We start from the raw sequence: 15,765 nt of genomic DNA on the forward strand, positions 1-15,765 counted from the left end.
ATTTAGCGTAGATTTACGTATCTATTTTAATAGACGACCCACTTCAACAACAAAGTCAATAACACATCGCACTTGCCTCTGCCTTTTCCGGCTTCTTGCTCCCGTCTTTGTCTGCCTGAAGGGCAGACCACGACCCTCTACGGAGTGTGCACAACAAAGCAAGTCAGACAGATAAATGTGATACTAGTAAGAATTATCTGGTTGAATTGATAACCCACGCAACAAGGGCTTAATAATACCGGAAGGAGAAAATGGCGGTTTCCGGATAAATGCTGACCAATCATAGATGCGGCATTTGTCGCACTGTGGCTTCGATTGGCAACCGGGAGAGGATGGAGCTACCCGCGACCTTCCGAGCATTTCTCGTCGACCATGGTATTGAACAGCGCGTCTACGACGTTAGCTTGACCTCGCTTCCACGATACTTTCGGTACTACAGGTAGCCGGCAAAAGCGCGGTCCCCAACGTTCTTGTAGGATCAAGGACAGCTCCGTGACGGTCGAGCAGCTCCAGGCCGAGTTTCCCGACGTGCAGCCCATTCCCTGGTTGAAGTCGTTTTACGCTGTTTCATCGCTTGACGCGCTCTCGTCAAGCAGCTTGTATTCATCGGCAAAGATCTATGGCATGGAAGCCAGCTCTGGCTTTGCCGTCGCGACGTTGAACCCGCAACCAGGTCCGCGCTTCTTTCGCCTCGTACCCTTTCTCAATTCTGTGCACAATGCCTTAGGCGACCACGTTCTGGATCTATGTTGCGCACCTGGCGCTAAATTAGCCATGCTGGCTGATGTCTTGGGCCGTCGCGGCAGTGTCACTGGCGTACGATGCAAATGAGGTTATATCCTTTGCGGTGCCCAACACAATTCAACGTTAGGTCGACTACTCCAAGAATCGTATCTCGGCCTGTCGATCGCTCTTGCACAAGTACGATCTCGTGCAGTCGTTGCCGGACACACCATGGCGCTGCCGCCTCTTTCATGCCGACGGCCGACGCTTTGCCGAGGGCGCTCCGACATCCAGCGACCCAAGCGCCGCTGTCCACGACAGTATACTGGACGTCATTTTGGACTCAGCCGAAGTCGAAAATCGCTCCAAAAAATCCATTGCACGCAAGCGTATGAACAAAAGGTGTTTTCTTTCCAACTGCGCTCGATCTTATTTCTGCCAAACTAGCGCCCGTGCCCGCGCCCTCAAAGTGCAGCGCGAGGCTACAAGTGCAGCGACTGCGTCTTGTCTTTACGACAAGGTGCTTGTTGACGCAGAGTGCACTCACGACGGGTCTCTTCGACACTTGGCCAAGCTCACGACGGCCGACGCATGGCAGTCGTACCTCGAAAACTACCTTTCGCCGTCGCATGTTGCGGGGATTCTGGCGCTCCAGCACGACCTCATTCGCAATGGGTTTCGACTCCTCGTACCCGGTGGCCGCATGGTCTACAGCACGTGCAGCTTGTCGCTCAAGCAAAACGAAGAGATCGTCGCAACCTTCCTAAAGGATACTCCAAGTGCCTCCTTAGTGCCCATTGATATGACCAATGTGCCGTGCCAGGTACGAACTCCGACATATCTTGTACGATGGTTGCGCTCACAAAACTCGATCAATAGCCTGGAAGCATACCGCATACGGTGCGCTTTACGCCGCTTCACGACATGGGCGGCCTCTTCATTGCGCTCTTTACAAAGGCCACGGACGAGGCAAGTATGCCAGCCAAGCGGCAAAAAACGGAATAAAGCGATAATCATCATGATTCTGGCCCAGCGTCCCATGGCGAGCGCATCACTGCTGACGACTCGGTCGCATACAGCCGCGACCATGGAAGCTTTCGAATAAGCGACTTGTGGCGGCTTCTTTGCCGGGTCTTGGTTTGCTTGGTTAGGCGCGTTGGATGCGCATTCGCAGATGGAGGGTCCTTCCACTCGGGAATTACCAGCTCGGGGTACCGAAGAGCGCTGGGCTCGGGCTCGGCGACCGTCTCGGGCAGCGGTGCTTCTACTACTGGTTCTGGTTCGCTTTTTTGTGCAAGGATCGACGTCAGCATGGAAAAGTCGTCAACCATTGGTCTCTCCATTCGAGTGCAACTACAGACACGTAGAATGAGGCGACCAAAATAAAATGCAGTGCATTCGAACAGCGTTTCGATATCAGCATCGTTGCGCGGAGGCTTCATCGGACTTTTGGGCGGACTTGGCTTTCTCTTTCCGACAGCATCCCGCGTTTCAATGTGCACTTGCCAGATGGGTTGCCACGGCAGATCCGTTGCGAGAAGTTGCTTGGGTAGCACCATTGGCGCGGCGTGCTTCCGGTGTCGCGGGCTACAGACGCGTGGCGGGAAGCGAAGCAGCTTGTCTTGAACGAGGCTACGCTGCATGTCGCTGACTTCGTCAGCTACGCATGGAATTCTTTCCATTTTTCATTCAGCAAGATGAAGACGTACGACTCTCGAACGCTTTTGTAGGGCTAGCGACGTAGCGCTGCAGAGTCGCATTGTGCTTCTCTTGAAGCGCCACCTTGACGTGTAAACCATCCACAAGGTCCTACACATACCAGCATGCCGTGACGCGGTGCCACCTCCTCAACGGCTTTACTCCAAGGTACATGGCTGTAGATTGATACTCTTCGGCGCCAAACACACCATGTTCGAGCTCCAACTCGGCGTCAGGGGCCCGCGCTAGCTGCTTGAACAGCTCGTCGTCGCTGTACACAACGTCGAACTGTCCCTTGAGATTCTGGAGTGTGTGCAATCGTGCTTCCTTCTCGGTCGTACGCGCACGCAGCTCTGCAAGCGTCGGCTGCGTCGTTGCCATGTGCGCAAAGTACGAGCGCAGAGCCACGGCTTCGTGGTTTACATCGCGGTTCGCTTCTGTACGAAAACAATTCAACCCCTGGAATCGCGCGTCGCGTACCTCGCTGCTTTGGTCGGTCGCTGGCCGTACGGGGCCGTTGGGGCGCTGTATGGGCGCGTGTCGTTGTCTCTTGAACGTGATCGCGACGAGCGTCGGCGAGCTTGGCTTGCGCTTCTTGGCTACTGTGTAGCCGGCTCGAATATATCTACGCCACGACGACGCGCGTATCACACAGTGCATGTCGTTCTTACTTTGGACCGTAGAGAGGACGATGGGCGCGCGCGAACGTCGATTTGGGTCCCTTCAAAGATGTCGGGCAGCGGGCCGGTCGCCATACTTACGTCGCGCATCCGTTGTCCCGCGACTGTTTCACTCGCGACGATCGACGCTTCGGTTGTAGCTGCAGCCGATGCCGGGCGCTGGACGACGGTGACCGACATGGATGGTCGGGGCGCTGTGCCGCCATACGACAGCAAAAACTAGGCACAAAATGACCACACATTTGCACAACAATAAGATGCACAAACCCGAAGCTCGATCGTACTAAAGAGGACCGCGTAAAACAATCCCGTCATTGGCGCCGAAGAGAGGGCATACGTGCGTTCGTTGCCATGCAATATGGCGTGGCTCTGATATCGGTACGACGCAGCACCCGTCACGTCGTGCTTGACGAGGTACATGCACCCAAAGACGGCACTTGGTTTTGCCGATGTTGGCTCAACCGAAAGCGACACCTGTGCCGGGTTTGGCTGCTCGTGGGTAAAGGCGAAGACGCGAACACGCTTGGCTGCGACGGACCCATAAAAGTCGGTTTTAAACTCGAGCGCTGCCGGCTCTAGCAGCACGCACGTGACCTACATGGATCATGCATGGTGTGTATTGACGAGAGACTGCGTACATGGTACGTCGTCTCGGCCGAGCTAGAGGTTGTCGGCAGCACGCGCACACGCAGTGTCTCAAACTGAAGCGATGTGATGTCGGCTTCACTGGGCTTGTACAAGACGAGCGCCGCGGGCACGTTCTCAACTTGCCACACTGCATCCTGCGAAGCCGCTCTCGAGTCGACAGCGCGCACAACAAGGTCCAAGCGTCTACGACGATATTGCTGGTGTCGAGATGACAGTTTGATATGCGCGTACGATGCCATGTCGAGCGCGAGGCAAAGCACAATGAGGGGCACTTTTGTCGGAAAGAGCTAGGAAAAATTGGGAATTTGGTTAGATTCTATGGATGTATCGTACTGCAATGTGGTGGGATGGAGCACTGCCCAGCGCATTGGGTGCAACCGAGTGGGTGTAGGTCTTGCCGTGGTCGACGAGAACGACGTTTGGGTCGAGTGCTCTTGTCTCGTCCGGGGCCGAAAGCTCTGAGTAGTGCAGTTTTGGGATTTCGGCAAATTCGTGCGCGAGGCGAAACCTAGCCACTCACTGAAACACCTTTCGTACGAAGCCACATACTTGATTTTTGCTTCTTGGAGAAAGAGAAATATAGTGTCGAGCGCGCCAGCCTACGACAGATAGATGCCAATCAAGCACTCGATTTACATTGCGTGTCGTGTACCGTGCACGCGGTAGCCAAATCCAAAAGCGAAATAGTAAATAGATGAATGTCCATGAGGGTTGGCATTGGAGTCGTTGCCCTAACCATAGCATGCAGCGACTCGTTTTCACGTAAAATGATAGGTCGTACGAAGCACCCACGAGCAAGTCGATGGCCCAATCGTTCTGCAATGTCGTTTAACAAGGTATTCCATAGGTAGATGCATGAACGAGAAACCTCGACGAGGTGCAGCACTTCGGGAAAACCGATGTCGGGAAGCAGACCTCGAAAGAGCTTGGCACTGAAGCGAATGTAGTCGTCCTTCGTAATGGGAATCTAAACAAGTGATTTAGACGACTTCGTCAACGTTTCTGCGCTTACATTATGATTGCGCTTGAAGAGAATCGGGTTGAAGTGGGCAAGAGGCCACCACTCGCAACGGATGTACTCTAGGATGTTGGGATCGACGTAGGCCTCGGCGAACGACGAGATCTTTTTGCTTGGAGATGCCATGACCTTGGGTTTTGGTTCCTATTCACTTCGTTGATTAGTCAAATCCCACCGACAGCGTCATTACAATCACGTGTAATGGCAGTGGGTCTTTCCGAGCGTAGCGACTCGCAAGTAGGTAGTACCCACGCGGGTTCCTGATGCTTTTCACACCCCGCTTTGCGCGCCGGCGAAGCACGCTTGCGTATATGGCTTCAAGCTCCTTGAAGTCGTAACCATGAAAGTTCCAGTCATCACTGGTGAGGTCGGCTCGAAAGGCGCGAACCTCGGTCATGCCGTCTCGTGCTTGCATTTGTTTTCGCGCTGTGCCGTGTCGGTTTCACCTCGTTTCCCGCCCATTGGCGACCTTTTCCTGTGGCAATGAATGCACCTGTGTGCTTTGCAATGCGCCTATTACTCCACGCAGAGGCTAGTTGAGCAATCCGAGCATGCAAACAAGGTCACGCTTTTCTGGTAGGCCGTGAAACAAACCAGAATATTTCCAAAAAGCGAGAGTTTGCAACCATACTCTTTCAATCGAGCTTGCATGCTGTTTGCTAGTATTGTGGGTGTTGCATGCGTGTTGCATGCGTGGAGTCGCGAACGAAAGTTCCACATTCGCTGCTCAGAGCTTCGATTTCGGATAAATACGAATCTCACGAAACATAGAACGACCAGCTGAGTAATCAAACGCCGATCCACGGGACGACAAGAATAACAGAAGAGGCACCTCACGAATCAAAACCGCTTTCATGAAGCCGTTCCTTCCTGCGCTTCAACTTCACCATTCGGCCTAATTTCATTGGCCAGTGTAAGCGGGACGCGATCCGTGGGTGCCACGTCACGAAAATGTCGCACTTTTCGATGGTTTCACTTTTTCCTAACGTTAAAAGCAGGATAGCGCAGCACCACGAAAACATAATTGAAGTTGACGGCAACAGCACACCATGGACGCCCCCGAAGTCGACGTCCGCTGCATCGCCGAAGGAAGCAGCTCCGATGCATCGAGCCCGACGAACGATGGTCCCCGTGACTCGCTGGTAGTCCGGCGCCTCTATCGCGTCACCTACTCGGACGACTCGCTGAAGGAGCGCTTTGACCAAATCGTGCGCACGACGCTACGCTTGGCCAACGCCACGGACACGAGTAACAACGTTCTCTTGGCGCAAAAAGCCATCAAGTACCGACGGCGACACAGCGACTCGATCAATTACGACGACCCAAGCGCGGACGTATTCGAGAGCCTAGGTATTAAGTGGTGCAAAACGCCGTAGTCGCCGACTTTCCTAGATTTGTGTATCATATTCGTGCAAATGAACGTTGTTTGTGGGGTCCCGAGTTGAATTGAAGCTGCTTCAACGAACTACAAGCCCGTTTGGCTCGACTCGCTTTTCTTGCTCGGTGCTAAAGAGTACCCAAGGCCATATGACCCAAGGCAGCCGACTCGAGGCATCGAACACAAGCAGCCCTTTCGGATGTGTTTGCGCCAATAGCTTGCGTCGAGGACGAAGGCGTTGACATTTGCTTGGCCAACCATGGGCGATACACGCTAAATTGCACCACTGAGACACACGGAGTCATTGGCGCCAATTTTGCGACAAGAACACGCGCCATCGTCAGTGCGGGACGACGCACCTCGTATCATCGCCGCGTCGGGCCTGCGATGCCGCTGCGGCACAGCGCAGCTTCATGCTGCTCTCCAGCGACATGCCATGCGTAGCTTTGCACGGCACTCCAGCGACACACCGTCCTTTGCTGTCTCTCCAGCGACTGCCCCGAGCTGTGAGTCTTCTTTCAAGACACACGACAATTCGACTCGCCACATCTCGAGCGCGCTTCACCAACAACCTCCGCGCATCAATATGAGCGAGCGTAAGCCTCGGTATCGCTTCTACTATCGAGACGATGCAACAAAAGATCGATGCGATGCGTGCCTCCGCGCCATGCTTCATTTCGCGCAACAACCAAGCGCGTCGAGCATCAACGCGGATCTTGCGCAACGCGCACTTCGCTTTCGCCAGCACTCCCTTGGGCGCCTCGAGATTGACGACCCTACTCAAGATGCCTTTGAACGACTTGGTGTCGTCTGGCACAAGCTGCACCCAACCTCGCAATGAGTGATTCTGCAGTCGCCTCGCACGATTCGTCTACACCGAGGTGACGTTGCCTTAACATAATTCGAGAATCATCCCGTTAACGATAACCACATCTGTGCCTTGACCAAAAGTACAAATTGTAGAGCCGAGAAGCGAAAGCGAGTTTGCGCCTGTTATCGGATGCCATAAAATAAGAATGCCATTTCGCGTCTTAAGAGCATCTCCACCGGTTCCCCGTATCCCACACTGGCTCTGGGTTTTTTTACCGGGCGATTTCGCGATACAGAGCAAGATAAAACAAAACGCCCCACCGGTTGCCCTGTAAAAAGATGCCGGGAGTCGCAATTTGTATGGCGTCGATAACTTCGAACTTCGTCTTAAAATTCGATTTTGTATTCATTTTTTGACTAGTATACAAAACATGAGTCATTCGCGATTTTACCGGGTAAAAAGCCAGGGTGCCCGGGCGCCCTGTATCGGGCACCAGGATACAGGGCGCTCGGCCAATTTTTGCTCCACCCGGTAAAAATTATACAGATACAGGGCGATTTACAGGGACCGGTGGGGCATTTCCCCGGTAAATTTTTTACAAATTTGGAAATTTTACAGAGCCAGTGTAGGATAGCGCGGACGAGTGGAGAAGCTCTGAGAGCACGCAACGAACGTGGGCAGCGCAGTCGTCGCAATAAATGCGCAGTACCGGTATCTACATGAGATTTCCCATGACAAATTTTGGCGTTGCGGTGTTTGGTCTCTTTCCCTGGCCAGTGCCCACATCACAGGAACCTAAAGATGGCATCAAACTTCGCTATCGACTGACGAGCGAGCGGGCGAAGCTCACACACAATAAGCTATCTATCCTCGCGAGCCTCCGAAACAATGACGGCCCGCTTCATAGCTAACGTCAATGGCGTCCCGAGTCGATCGCTCGGGCTCTATCGATCTGCCCCGTGAGCACTTCCGCGATGCCGTTCCAGGGGGTTGCATGATGCATCACGAAATCAATAATGTGCACAGCAATCCCGATCGTGTACCGGTAGGTCTCTCCATGCATGTTGCTATTGCGCTGTGCAACGAGTCCTGGTCGGGCCATTTTCGCTCAGCCCTTGTAGCTACTGTCCAAACGACTCGAAGCGACGCATTTGACAATACACGGCGGGTCTCTCGCCCCTCGAGTTGCCGTACTCTACCATTTCCCACATTGTTCCGATTGTGCACATCAATCTTGTGGAACGCCCGTATAATTCGGCGTGCGGCGAGTTTTTACAAACGAGCATCCCATCTACATTGTGTGTTGTGTAGCAACACGCGCCGCATTTGATTGGTTACAACGTCAATCCACAGGAGCCAAACGTGTGATTGCCAGCTTGACTATTATCGACCTCGCTCATGATCTCCATTGAGCTCGACTCAATGTTGCTTGCGAACAAATCAATAAAATTGATGCCCACACTTCGGTAACGTCCACCAGCTTAAAAACAAGAACAACAGTAACATCAGAACAGCGTTTCAGCATTAAAATCCACGCATTTGATTGGCCCGCGCCTAAATTGGTGACCGATGGGCGCGCCACGTCATTGACCTCCTGGCAGCATCTCCGAGTGCGGAATGTTATCAACCACACCGCAATCAAGATACTAGAGTCTCGTGTCGTTGTACTTTTCATTTTGCCACGTGATCCGTCGACATGAGCTCCACTGAGGTTGTGGTCGCACAAGAGAGCCATGGGTGTGCGGCGCGGCGCCACTATCAACTTTCCTACTCGGACGACGCAGTCAAGCAGCGCTACGACCATATCGTGCGCACGACGCTCCGCCTCGCGAACTCCCCGGACGTCAACAGCAAGAACGTGCTCTTGGCCCAGAAGGCCATCAAATATAGACGTCACGAAAGCGACGCAATCAACTACGACGACCCGAGCACGGACGTCTTTGAGAGCCTCGGTATCACGTGGTGCAAAACACCATAGGCGAGAGTGATGTATGTACAGTTTGTCGTCGTTGTGTAAAGTTGTAGTCAATCTTTGTTTCGTAATGTGTGAATATTGCTAACCTTAAATGAATATAGTGTTGGGTTCTCAACACTGTCTGGTTGGGGCCATGTGAGCCCGAAAGACTGTGCGCAACACAGTGGCTCGCAGCCCATAGGACAACAAATAATGCGTTTTATGTCCTTACTTGGAGCCGAATTCTGCCTCCCACGCGTCAAACCGATGCAATTGGTCGGTACCGACCGACTTGGACACGTTTCCAAGTGCGACTTGAAAATCAGCCTACAGCATTTCTATTAGACATCCACGCTGCGCCACGGTCCGACCTTGGTGACAACGAGGGATTGCTCTTTGAGTTGGCGCAAATCACGTTCGGAACACGAGCTCGCTTGAATCTACGCATGCGTTTGCTTTCACCATCGTGCATGCCGATATCTCATACATCTTGGAGAAGCTGCGGCGTGTACACCCTCTTGACTGTCAACAGTTTGGCTACGCAACGACGTTTGTTCAACTCAATTGAGGAACAGTACAACAAAAACGTACCTGCTTCACAAATGTTGGTGATATCGTCGCCGCTGTAGCCCTACTCCGTGAATAGAATATTTTTCAAAAGACATTGCTCCGACGTACCTGCGTTTGGTTGGCGAGTTCATCGAGAACGACGTCACGCGCCAAGCTCATCTTGCGCAAGTTGAGCTGGAAGAGTTCCCGTCGACCGACAAGTTCCGGCAGCGGAATATCTTTTGGAAAACAAAGTCATCAACAATCACTTTTGAACACCGTCAACGTACACACGCGCTTTGTGAGGCGTCGGCGCATCGCTTCGTCCAGCTCCCACGGCAAGTTGGTCGCGGCGAGCACCATGACTTGCTTTGCGGCGTCGGTCGCGCCGTTCTCTTCGTTCAGAATGCCATTCATTTGCACAAGTAGCTCCGTCTTGACGCTACCACACCGAAAAGTGGCTTGACGTACATTGGTGCATGACCTACCGGCGGCTCGCTTCGTGCTCTTGAGCCGTGCCTCGCGCACCCGCAATCGCGTCGATCTCGTCCATAAAGATGATGGACGGTGCGTAGTAGCGCGCCATCTCAAAGAGAATGCGCACCATGCGCTCCGATTCGCCGCGGTATTTGCTCGAAAGCGTCGAAGCCGAGACATTGAAGAACGTTGTGTTGCAGACGTTGGCGACAGCCTATAGTACTCTTAGCCACGAGTTTGTATCGCAAAACTTACCTTGGCGAGGAGGGTTTTACCCGTGCCCGGCGGACCGAAAAGAAGAACACCATTACACGGCTTGAGCGGTCCATCCTCCTACGAAAACGTTCGATGCAATCTTTGGAGGGCGGAGCCTACGGTGAAGAGGTGGGGCGCGAACCGCGGCAGCATCACCGCCTCCTTGAGCAGATTCTTGACATGGTCGAGGCCTGCAATGTCTTCGAATTGGACTTTTGCGCCACGGTCGACGATATCGCGCTCGATAGCTTCGATCAGATCCAAGTCGACCCGCCGCTCTGCGCGCGCAATGTCCGAGTACTTGGGAAGGCCTTCGTCGGTGCTTGACTCGGTCGATGTCCGAGGTGACGCATACAGTGGCTTGGACGCAAGGGCCGAGGACGGGACGTTGCGGAGAAGACTTGACTGCGCGAGGCTCTCCATGTTTGGTGCCTCGTACGCCATCGCCCTTGCTCGGGAACTCATGGCACGCGTCGGTTCCTTGGGCTCGCCTACAATACCTATTGGCACCTTGATACGCTCCAAAGATTCGTACTCGTGCCACTGTATGAGATGCTGTTGCGCTTGAGGTATGGGTGTTTGCTCAGGGTCTTGGTCGAAGCGGTACTGTCCTTGACCCGTTTCCTCTTGGCGGGCAGCGCCCTTCGCTCCTTCTACATGCAGAAGCTTTCAATGGACTGCCTTGGGTGACGCCATTGCCGTACCTCGCTCGCCGCTGGGTTCTCCTTCTCGTCGGTACGGCGCTGTCGTTTCTGCACGACAAACTCGTCTTCGGTCGGCAGCCGCTTGAACGTCACGCTCGGACGTGGCTTGCGCGCTGGGACCTCGTCGAGGAGTGAGCGCTGCTTGGGCTTCTTGGGCTGGATTTGAATCTGCTGGAAAAGGTCCAGCGTTGTTGTGTAGCGGTGGATGACGGCGTACTCGGCCTTGAGGCTCTCGACCAAGGCGTGCAGCGCGCGGTCGTCTCGGCTCAACCGGCGGGTGAAGATGGCGTCGCGGATGCAGGCGCGGAAGATCTTACTCCCTTCGTCGTAAAGCCCGAGGAGGCAGCGCTCCCGGGCCATGGCCGCTTGCCGCACGAGGTCGTCCATGCCACGCCCAGAGTCAACCTTTCGGTCGCGGGTCGACTATCCGGATGGTTTCCGGATATGCGATTCAGATCGCCTTTGGCGCGCAGATACAATTTGAATGGTTCAACCACACGCCACTTATGATGGTGGGCCCATATACAGAACTTCGCAGCATTGGAGCTGTCCAGTCACGTGATGGATGCTCGCTCGTATATATTGAATAAAAGGATTGTTGGCCGATCGACGCAGCAGTTGGGCTATGGATATACAACACACGGTGTGTGCGAACTCAAGCGATTTGAGAATCTGGATCAGCTTGCGTTTGCTAGATTGCTTGGACCCAACGGGACACGCGGCACGAAAATACATGTCAAGAACCTTGCTGTACAGCAACGCTAGGGCGTCAGCGAGCAGTAAGTGCCATCGAAAGATTCTATCAACACTCGTGTGAGCCAGTGGCTCGTCTTTTGTCTCACGAAGTCTTCCATTTGGTCGCTTGTCCGCCTCATTCGAGACCCTCGTTGCAACATCTATCTCGCACGTTATTTTTAGACTTAGCTCGCATTCGCAATTTGTTGAGACCGACAACTCGTGGAGAATGCGCTGATGGCCAGCATCCGATACGTTTTCATGTATTTTCATTGGTTCTTTTTCTACGATATTTTTGGCCAATCAGAGGCATTAATAGACGCAGCACTGGAATATCAAGCCCTCTGTCGGCCACGCGGCGTCCGAAAGAAAACTTGCTCAAAGTCAACTCGATGGTTGGAGGGACGTCCAAGAGCGCAATACACTATATCTCGCCGGCGGGCGATGTGTACAACGCGCGCTATAGACGAAACGCTTAATTATGGCAGGACCACATTTACCACATATTACGACGCTAATTGTGCCTTCATACTTGCTGAGCAAAATGCAAGCACCATCATCAATCAACACTGTTGCACGCTTTACCGGTACAATTGCAGCAGAAAACCCTTAGAAAGAAGCTACACTCAAGGCTCGCAGCATCGCAGCATTCGTTACGCTCTAGTCTACGACTGTTTGCACATTTCGTCTTGAGTGGACCGAGGATTGCCCTGTGCCGTGTTGAGTCGCGGAACGGGGCCGTCGAGGTTGAGCTTGGGCTCGAGAAGCGCGAGCTGGTCTTCACATTGCTTGACAAGCACGTTGACTTCGTCGAGCTGGTGCTGCACGACGCTCTTCTTGCTATCGTAGGCCTTCTTGAGCATAAAGATGTCTTGCTTGGCCTGCGTCTTGAGGTCGGCCATATCCTTCTTGTGCGCTGCTTTCGTGTCTTCCATTTGGCGCGCGCAGCCCGTCTCGAGGTCAAAGAGCGACTGCAGATGCGCCGTCTTCTTGGTGTTCAGCGACCGCTCGAGCTCTGCGACCTTGGCCAGTGCACTGCGCTGCTCGCTGTACAGACTTTTTTGCTGGCTATGGAGCGACGTCTCAATGTTGAGGATGTCCATGGCCGCGCCGTGCACCAGCGTCTCGCGCTTTTGCCGCTCGAGAAGCGCTTGCTCTTCGATCTTGAGCGTCTTGGCCTTGATGCGCTCGATCTCGCGCTCCGTGGACGCGACGCGGGCTTCGTGCTTGCTCGTGACACCTTGGAGGTCGAGAAGAAGCCGCTCCAAGTCCATGCTAACCGAGGCACGATCATGAATACTCTACAAAGCTCCTTTTGCAGAAACAAGTACCGCTTGTCTTCAAGCTCGGCCGTCAGCGTCGACTTGAGCGACGAGAGTTCGTCCGTGCGCGCAGAAAGCTCGCGCTCAAACTCCTTTCGGCGATCGCTTGTGTCTGTCAGCGCGTCTGCGGCTGTGAGCTCGGCCAGTTCCTGCTCCAATGCCACTTTTTCCTCCTACAGCAAAGTAGCCATCATGAGAGCAGCCTGCAATGCAGATAGCGCGTACGTTGGCGGTAGCCATGTGCTTCTCAAAGAGCCCGAGCACTTGCTTGCCCCACTCGACGACCGACCCGAGGATGTGGTCGCTTAAGTACACTTGCAGCGATGGGTACATGGCGACACCGAGGCCGGCTTCCGGGTCGTATGCCGAGTTGGACGACCCTTGGTGGTTGCGCGCGGTCGCGCCGGCCTTGTACTCGGCCAATGCACGCTGGAGGTTGCTCTTAAATCCCAAAAGGGTCGCTTGGAGACCATCTGGAAACTCGTCGCGTGGTCGCTGCGCCAGCTCTGCCGTCGTCTCGGTAAGCGAGAGCGGGTGCAACGTGGCCAAGAGCGTCGTGCACGCCTCCTGCGAGAGCTCCAAGGCGGACGCACGGGCCTCAGCGTACGCAGCATCGAGGGCCGCATGGAGCGTGGCGATTTGGTCTTGGAGCAGCGTTTGAGCCGCAGCGTTGGTCACAGGGATCTGCTGCGATAGCGTGTAAACCTCGACAGACGCGGCACGGAGGCTCTGGAGGTGGGCCAAAAGAAGCAGTCGCGACGACGGGATCGTAGCCGAGTCTTCGGCGGCGAGCGGCACGAGCGACGCGAACGTCCGCGTATACTGCTCGGTGGCGCGTGCGATGCCTTGCTACCAGCACAAGAGGAGATGGAGGTTGTCGAACGCGATGCATTGTGTACCTCACACGTCACGCGAAGCATCTTGGTTGCTGCGTGCTGCAAAATCGGCAGCTGGTTCGTGTTGAGCGACTCGACAAAGTACTCGACGAGAATCCGAAACTGGGCAGGCGTGATCGCGTTGCCCGCGACATGCTTGGCCGGCACCGTGTCTTCGCCGGCGTCGCCAGAGAGGTACCGTGAATGCACCTTGTCGGCGGCGGCGACGTAGTCGGACCGAAGGACGTCGCGCGACAGATCGTACGCGAGCTCGATGCCGGCGTTGGCTTCGACTGCACGGCTGATCATCATGCAGTCGCGCGTGGGGAAGAAGGTCGTAAAATACGTCTTGAACGCGTTGCTCTGCATCACGCCTTCGCTAAAGCCCGACTCGAGCGCAAAGAGCCCGTCAAAGTACTCCATGGGCGTCTTCTTCGTGGCGGACCCAGGGTTGGCGAGCCACTTGACCTTGGAGTTGCGCGCGACCCACACAAAGCGCGGCAGGACGCTCGCCAGGTCCTTCATGACGCCGGCCTCGTCCTGGTTTGACCGCAACTTGAATAGCGTCGGGAGATCTGCGATCCAGCGCAATTTGTCAAAGCTGAGTTCACTGTCCTGGCTGTACAAAAGAACTGACGAGAGGAGCACCAGGAGCAAACGACCGAGGTGCTCGTTCTTGGAGGCGAGTACGACGACGTTGGACGCTTCCTCGGCATGCATCCAAAGCAGCGGCTGCTTCTCGTCATCACCAGCGTCGAGCGTTGGAAGGCTCGGCGCCATGGTGTGCAGCAGCAGCTGATGCTCCTTGGTCGCCGCGAAGGTCGCGTCCGCGGGCGCGTCACCGTTCATCAGGCCAACAACGCGGACACGCCCAGCCGCAGCGTGCGCAAGGTACACGTCCATGGCGCCATCGTCGACCTCGAGACGCTCGTCCGCGTGCTTCCAGACAAGGACCTGCATCACACTCCGCTCGTCTTCGGCGGTCGCAGGTTTGTTTCTGACTTTGGCCTCACGCTCATTGGTCGAAATTGCAATTGGTTGTATCGCGCAGCGTGATTGGCCGGGTGTTTAACCTACTAAAACGCATTCGTGGTTTGGGATGATGCGAGGTGCCCAGCACAGGTTGCTGGCCCGCACCACAGTCGCAGATTGCGACGTGGGTGCTCACAATCCAAACAATGTCTACCGTACCTACCCCCCAACGAGCCTTTTCCCAAGGCTGCTGAAAAAGCTGCAAGCCTTGCTTCAACACACGATTGATCGCAAAGTGCAATGTCCACACTGCGCTGAATGCCAAGATAAGGAAGGGTGTACGTCTGCTTAACAGCAATACTGTATAGCGCTTGCAGCCAAGTCGCACTCACACGTGTAGCGGCTGCTGTCCATCTGTGGCGTGGTCGAACGTCGTCGGTTCAGCGAGGCTCACAACGGCTCTGTTGCTGAACGCACCGCACTGGCGCGGTCGAAGTTGACGTTGCAACTTCGAGCGGCGGAAAATCGCCACGTCGGGCTCGAGACTGATTTTTGCCTTGTGCACCGCGGGCGCGAAAACGTGGCTGTGCGTTTCGAGGTAGCATCAAATCTCTTTAAGCCGCCTCGATGAAAGAGTATGACATACCGTTAACATGTGAGGTTTCTCTCTTTCAGCCCCATGCATTCGCGATGTGACGGGGATGGAATCGTCCAGAGCCTGCCATTCCCAGCTTACCTATGTAGTCGCACGACTGGTAAATGTCGGTCGGATAATAGATCTAGATACGTTTCCAAGCTTTGTTTGTGTGAAGGGATCGTCGCGATGAAGGGCAACATCTTGGATACACGTGTTTCACATCTTCGTGGCACTGGTGTCGATATGATGCTGGCCGTATCCACGACCACCGTCGTTGGTCTAGACTAGCGACCGAGCGTGCTGGGCCCAAGGCTCGAAGGGGCTGCGTC

General features: G+C 54.6%; 6 protein-coding genes across 6 annotated transcripts; 3 read left to right on the forward strand and 3 right to left on the reverse strand.

Annotated features, from left to right (window-relative positions):
* Positions 1-307: 307 nt before the first annotated feature.
* SDRG_13611 (hypothetical protein) lies at positions 308-1,823 on the forward strand. The gene is made up of 6 exons (XM_008619708.1): positions 308-430; positions 477-673; positions 728-816; positions 872-1,125; positions 1,171-1,546; positions 1,603-1,823. The coding sequence occupies exons 1-6, from the start codon at positions 333-335 to the stop codon at positions 1,726-1,728; spliced, it is 1,140 nt and encodes a 379-aa protein (XP_008617930.1). The 5' UTR covers positions 308-332; the 3' UTR covers positions 1,729-1,823.
* On the reverse strand, positions 1,740-5,164 carry SDRG_13612 (hypothetical protein; the record flags this gene model as incomplete). The annotated part of the gene is made up of 16 exons (XM_008619709.1): positions 1,740-2,076; positions 2,128-2,383; positions 2,433-2,532; positions 2,584-2,858; positions 2,902-3,046; positions 3,093-3,320; positions 3,369-3,695; positions 3,740-3,932; positions 3,981-4,036; positions 4,083-4,257; positions 4,299-4,348; positions 4,402-4,480; positions 4,531-4,565; positions 4,618-4,716; positions 4,762-4,911; positions 4,958-5,164. The coding sequence occupies 16 exons, from the start codon at positions 5,162-5,164 to the stop codon at positions 1,740-1,742; spliced, it is 2,712 nt and encodes a 903-aa protein (XP_008617931.1).
* A 588-nt stretch (positions 5,165-5,752) lies between these two features.
* SDRG_13613 (hypothetical protein) lies at positions 5,753-6,207 on the forward strand. The gene has a single exon (XM_008619710.1). It carries the CDS (start codon positions 5,817-5,819, stop codon positions 6,141-6,143), a length of 327 nt encoding a protein of 108 aa, XP_008617932.1. The 5' UTR covers positions 5,753-5,816; the 3' UTR covers positions 6,144-6,207.
* A 2,357-nt stretch (positions 6,208-8,564) lies between these two features.
* SDRG_13614 (hypothetical protein) lies at positions 8,565-9,046 on the forward strand. Its single transcript, XM_008619711.1, has one exon. It carries the CDS (start codon positions 8,653-8,655, stop codon positions 8,932-8,934), a length of 282 nt encoding a protein of 93 aa, XP_008617933.1. The 5' UTR covers positions 8,565-8,652; the 3' UTR covers positions 8,935-9,046.
* Positions 9,047-9,138: 92 nt separating this feature from the next.
* Positions 9,139-11,325, reverse strand: SDRG_13615 (microtubule-severing ATPase; the record flags this gene model as incomplete). Its single annotated transcript, XM_008619712.1, has 11 exons — positions 10,896-11,325; positions 10,727-10,844; positions 10,312-10,682; positions 10,192-10,269; positions 9,948-10,150; positions 9,750-9,901; positions 9,589-9,698; positions 9,502-9,541; positions 9,398-9,447; positions 9,282-9,350; positions 9,139-9,237 (listed from the first exon to the last, which is right to left on the reverse strand). The coding sequence occupies exons 1-11, from the start codon at positions 11,280-11,282 to the stop codon at positions 9,139-9,141; spliced, it is 1,677 nt and encodes a 558-aa protein (XP_008617934.1). The 5' UTR covers positions 11,283-11,325.
* An 855-nt stretch (positions 11,326-12,180) lies between these two features.
* SDRG_13616 (hypothetical protein) lies at positions 12,181-14,845 on the reverse strand. The gene is made up of 4 exons (XM_008619713.1): positions 13,852-14,845; positions 13,178-13,801; positions 12,962-13,125; positions 12,181-12,905 (listed from the first exon to the last, which is right to left on the reverse strand). Exons 1-4 carry the CDS (start codon positions 14,785-14,787, stop codon positions 12,296-12,298), a joined length of 2,334 nt encoding a protein of 777 aa, XP_008617935.1. The 5' UTR covers positions 14,788-14,845; the 3' UTR covers positions 12,181-12,295.
* Between the last annotated feature and the right edge of the window lie 920 nt (positions 14,846-15,765).

The sequence above is a fragment of the Saprolegnia diclina genome, assembly GCF_000281045.1.
Source record: "Saprolegnia diclina VS20 unplaced genomic scaffold supercont1.62, whole genome shotgun sequence".
Lineage (NCBI taxonomy): Eukaryota > Oomycota > Saprolegniomycetes > Saprolegniales > Saprolegniaceae > Saprolegnia > Saprolegnia diclina.

Excerpts from the sequence above, each read along its gene's own strand:
- SDRG_13616 (XM_008619713.1), bottom strand. The coding sequence starts at position 14,787 with ATGCAGGTCCTTGTCTGGAAGCACGCGGACGAGCGTCTCGAGGTCGAC. Across the intron at positions 13,126-13,177 it reads AGCACATGGCTACCGCCAAC|GAGGAAAAAGTGGCATTGGA; the intron begins GTACGCGCTATC and ends ACTTTGCTGTAG. Across the intron at positions 12,906-12,961 it reads GCCGAGCTTGAAGACAAGCG|CATGGACTTGGAGCGGCTTC; the intron begins GTACTTGTTTCT and ends TGCCTCGGTTAG.
- SDRG_13614 (XM_008619711.1), top strand. The coding sequence starts at position 8,653 with ATGAGCTCCACTGAGGTTGTGGTCGCACAAGAGAGCCATGGGTGTGCG.
- SDRG_13611 (XM_008619708.1), top strand. The coding sequence starts at position 333 with ATGGAGCTACCCGCGACCTTCCGAGCATTTCTCGTCGACCATGGTATT. Across the intron at positions 1,126-1,170 it reads CGCAAGCGTATGAACAAAAG|CGCCCGTGCCCGCGCCCTCA; the intron begins GTGTTTTCTTTC and ends CTGCCAAACTAG. Across the intron at positions 1,547-1,602 it reads TGACCAATGTGCCGTGCCAG|CCTGGAAGCATACCGCATAC; the intron begins GTACGAACTCCG and ends CTCGATCAATAG.
- SDRG_13613 (XM_008619710.1), top strand. The coding sequence starts at position 5,817 with ATGGACGCCCCCGAAGTCGACGTCCGCTGCATCGCCGAAGGAAGCAGC.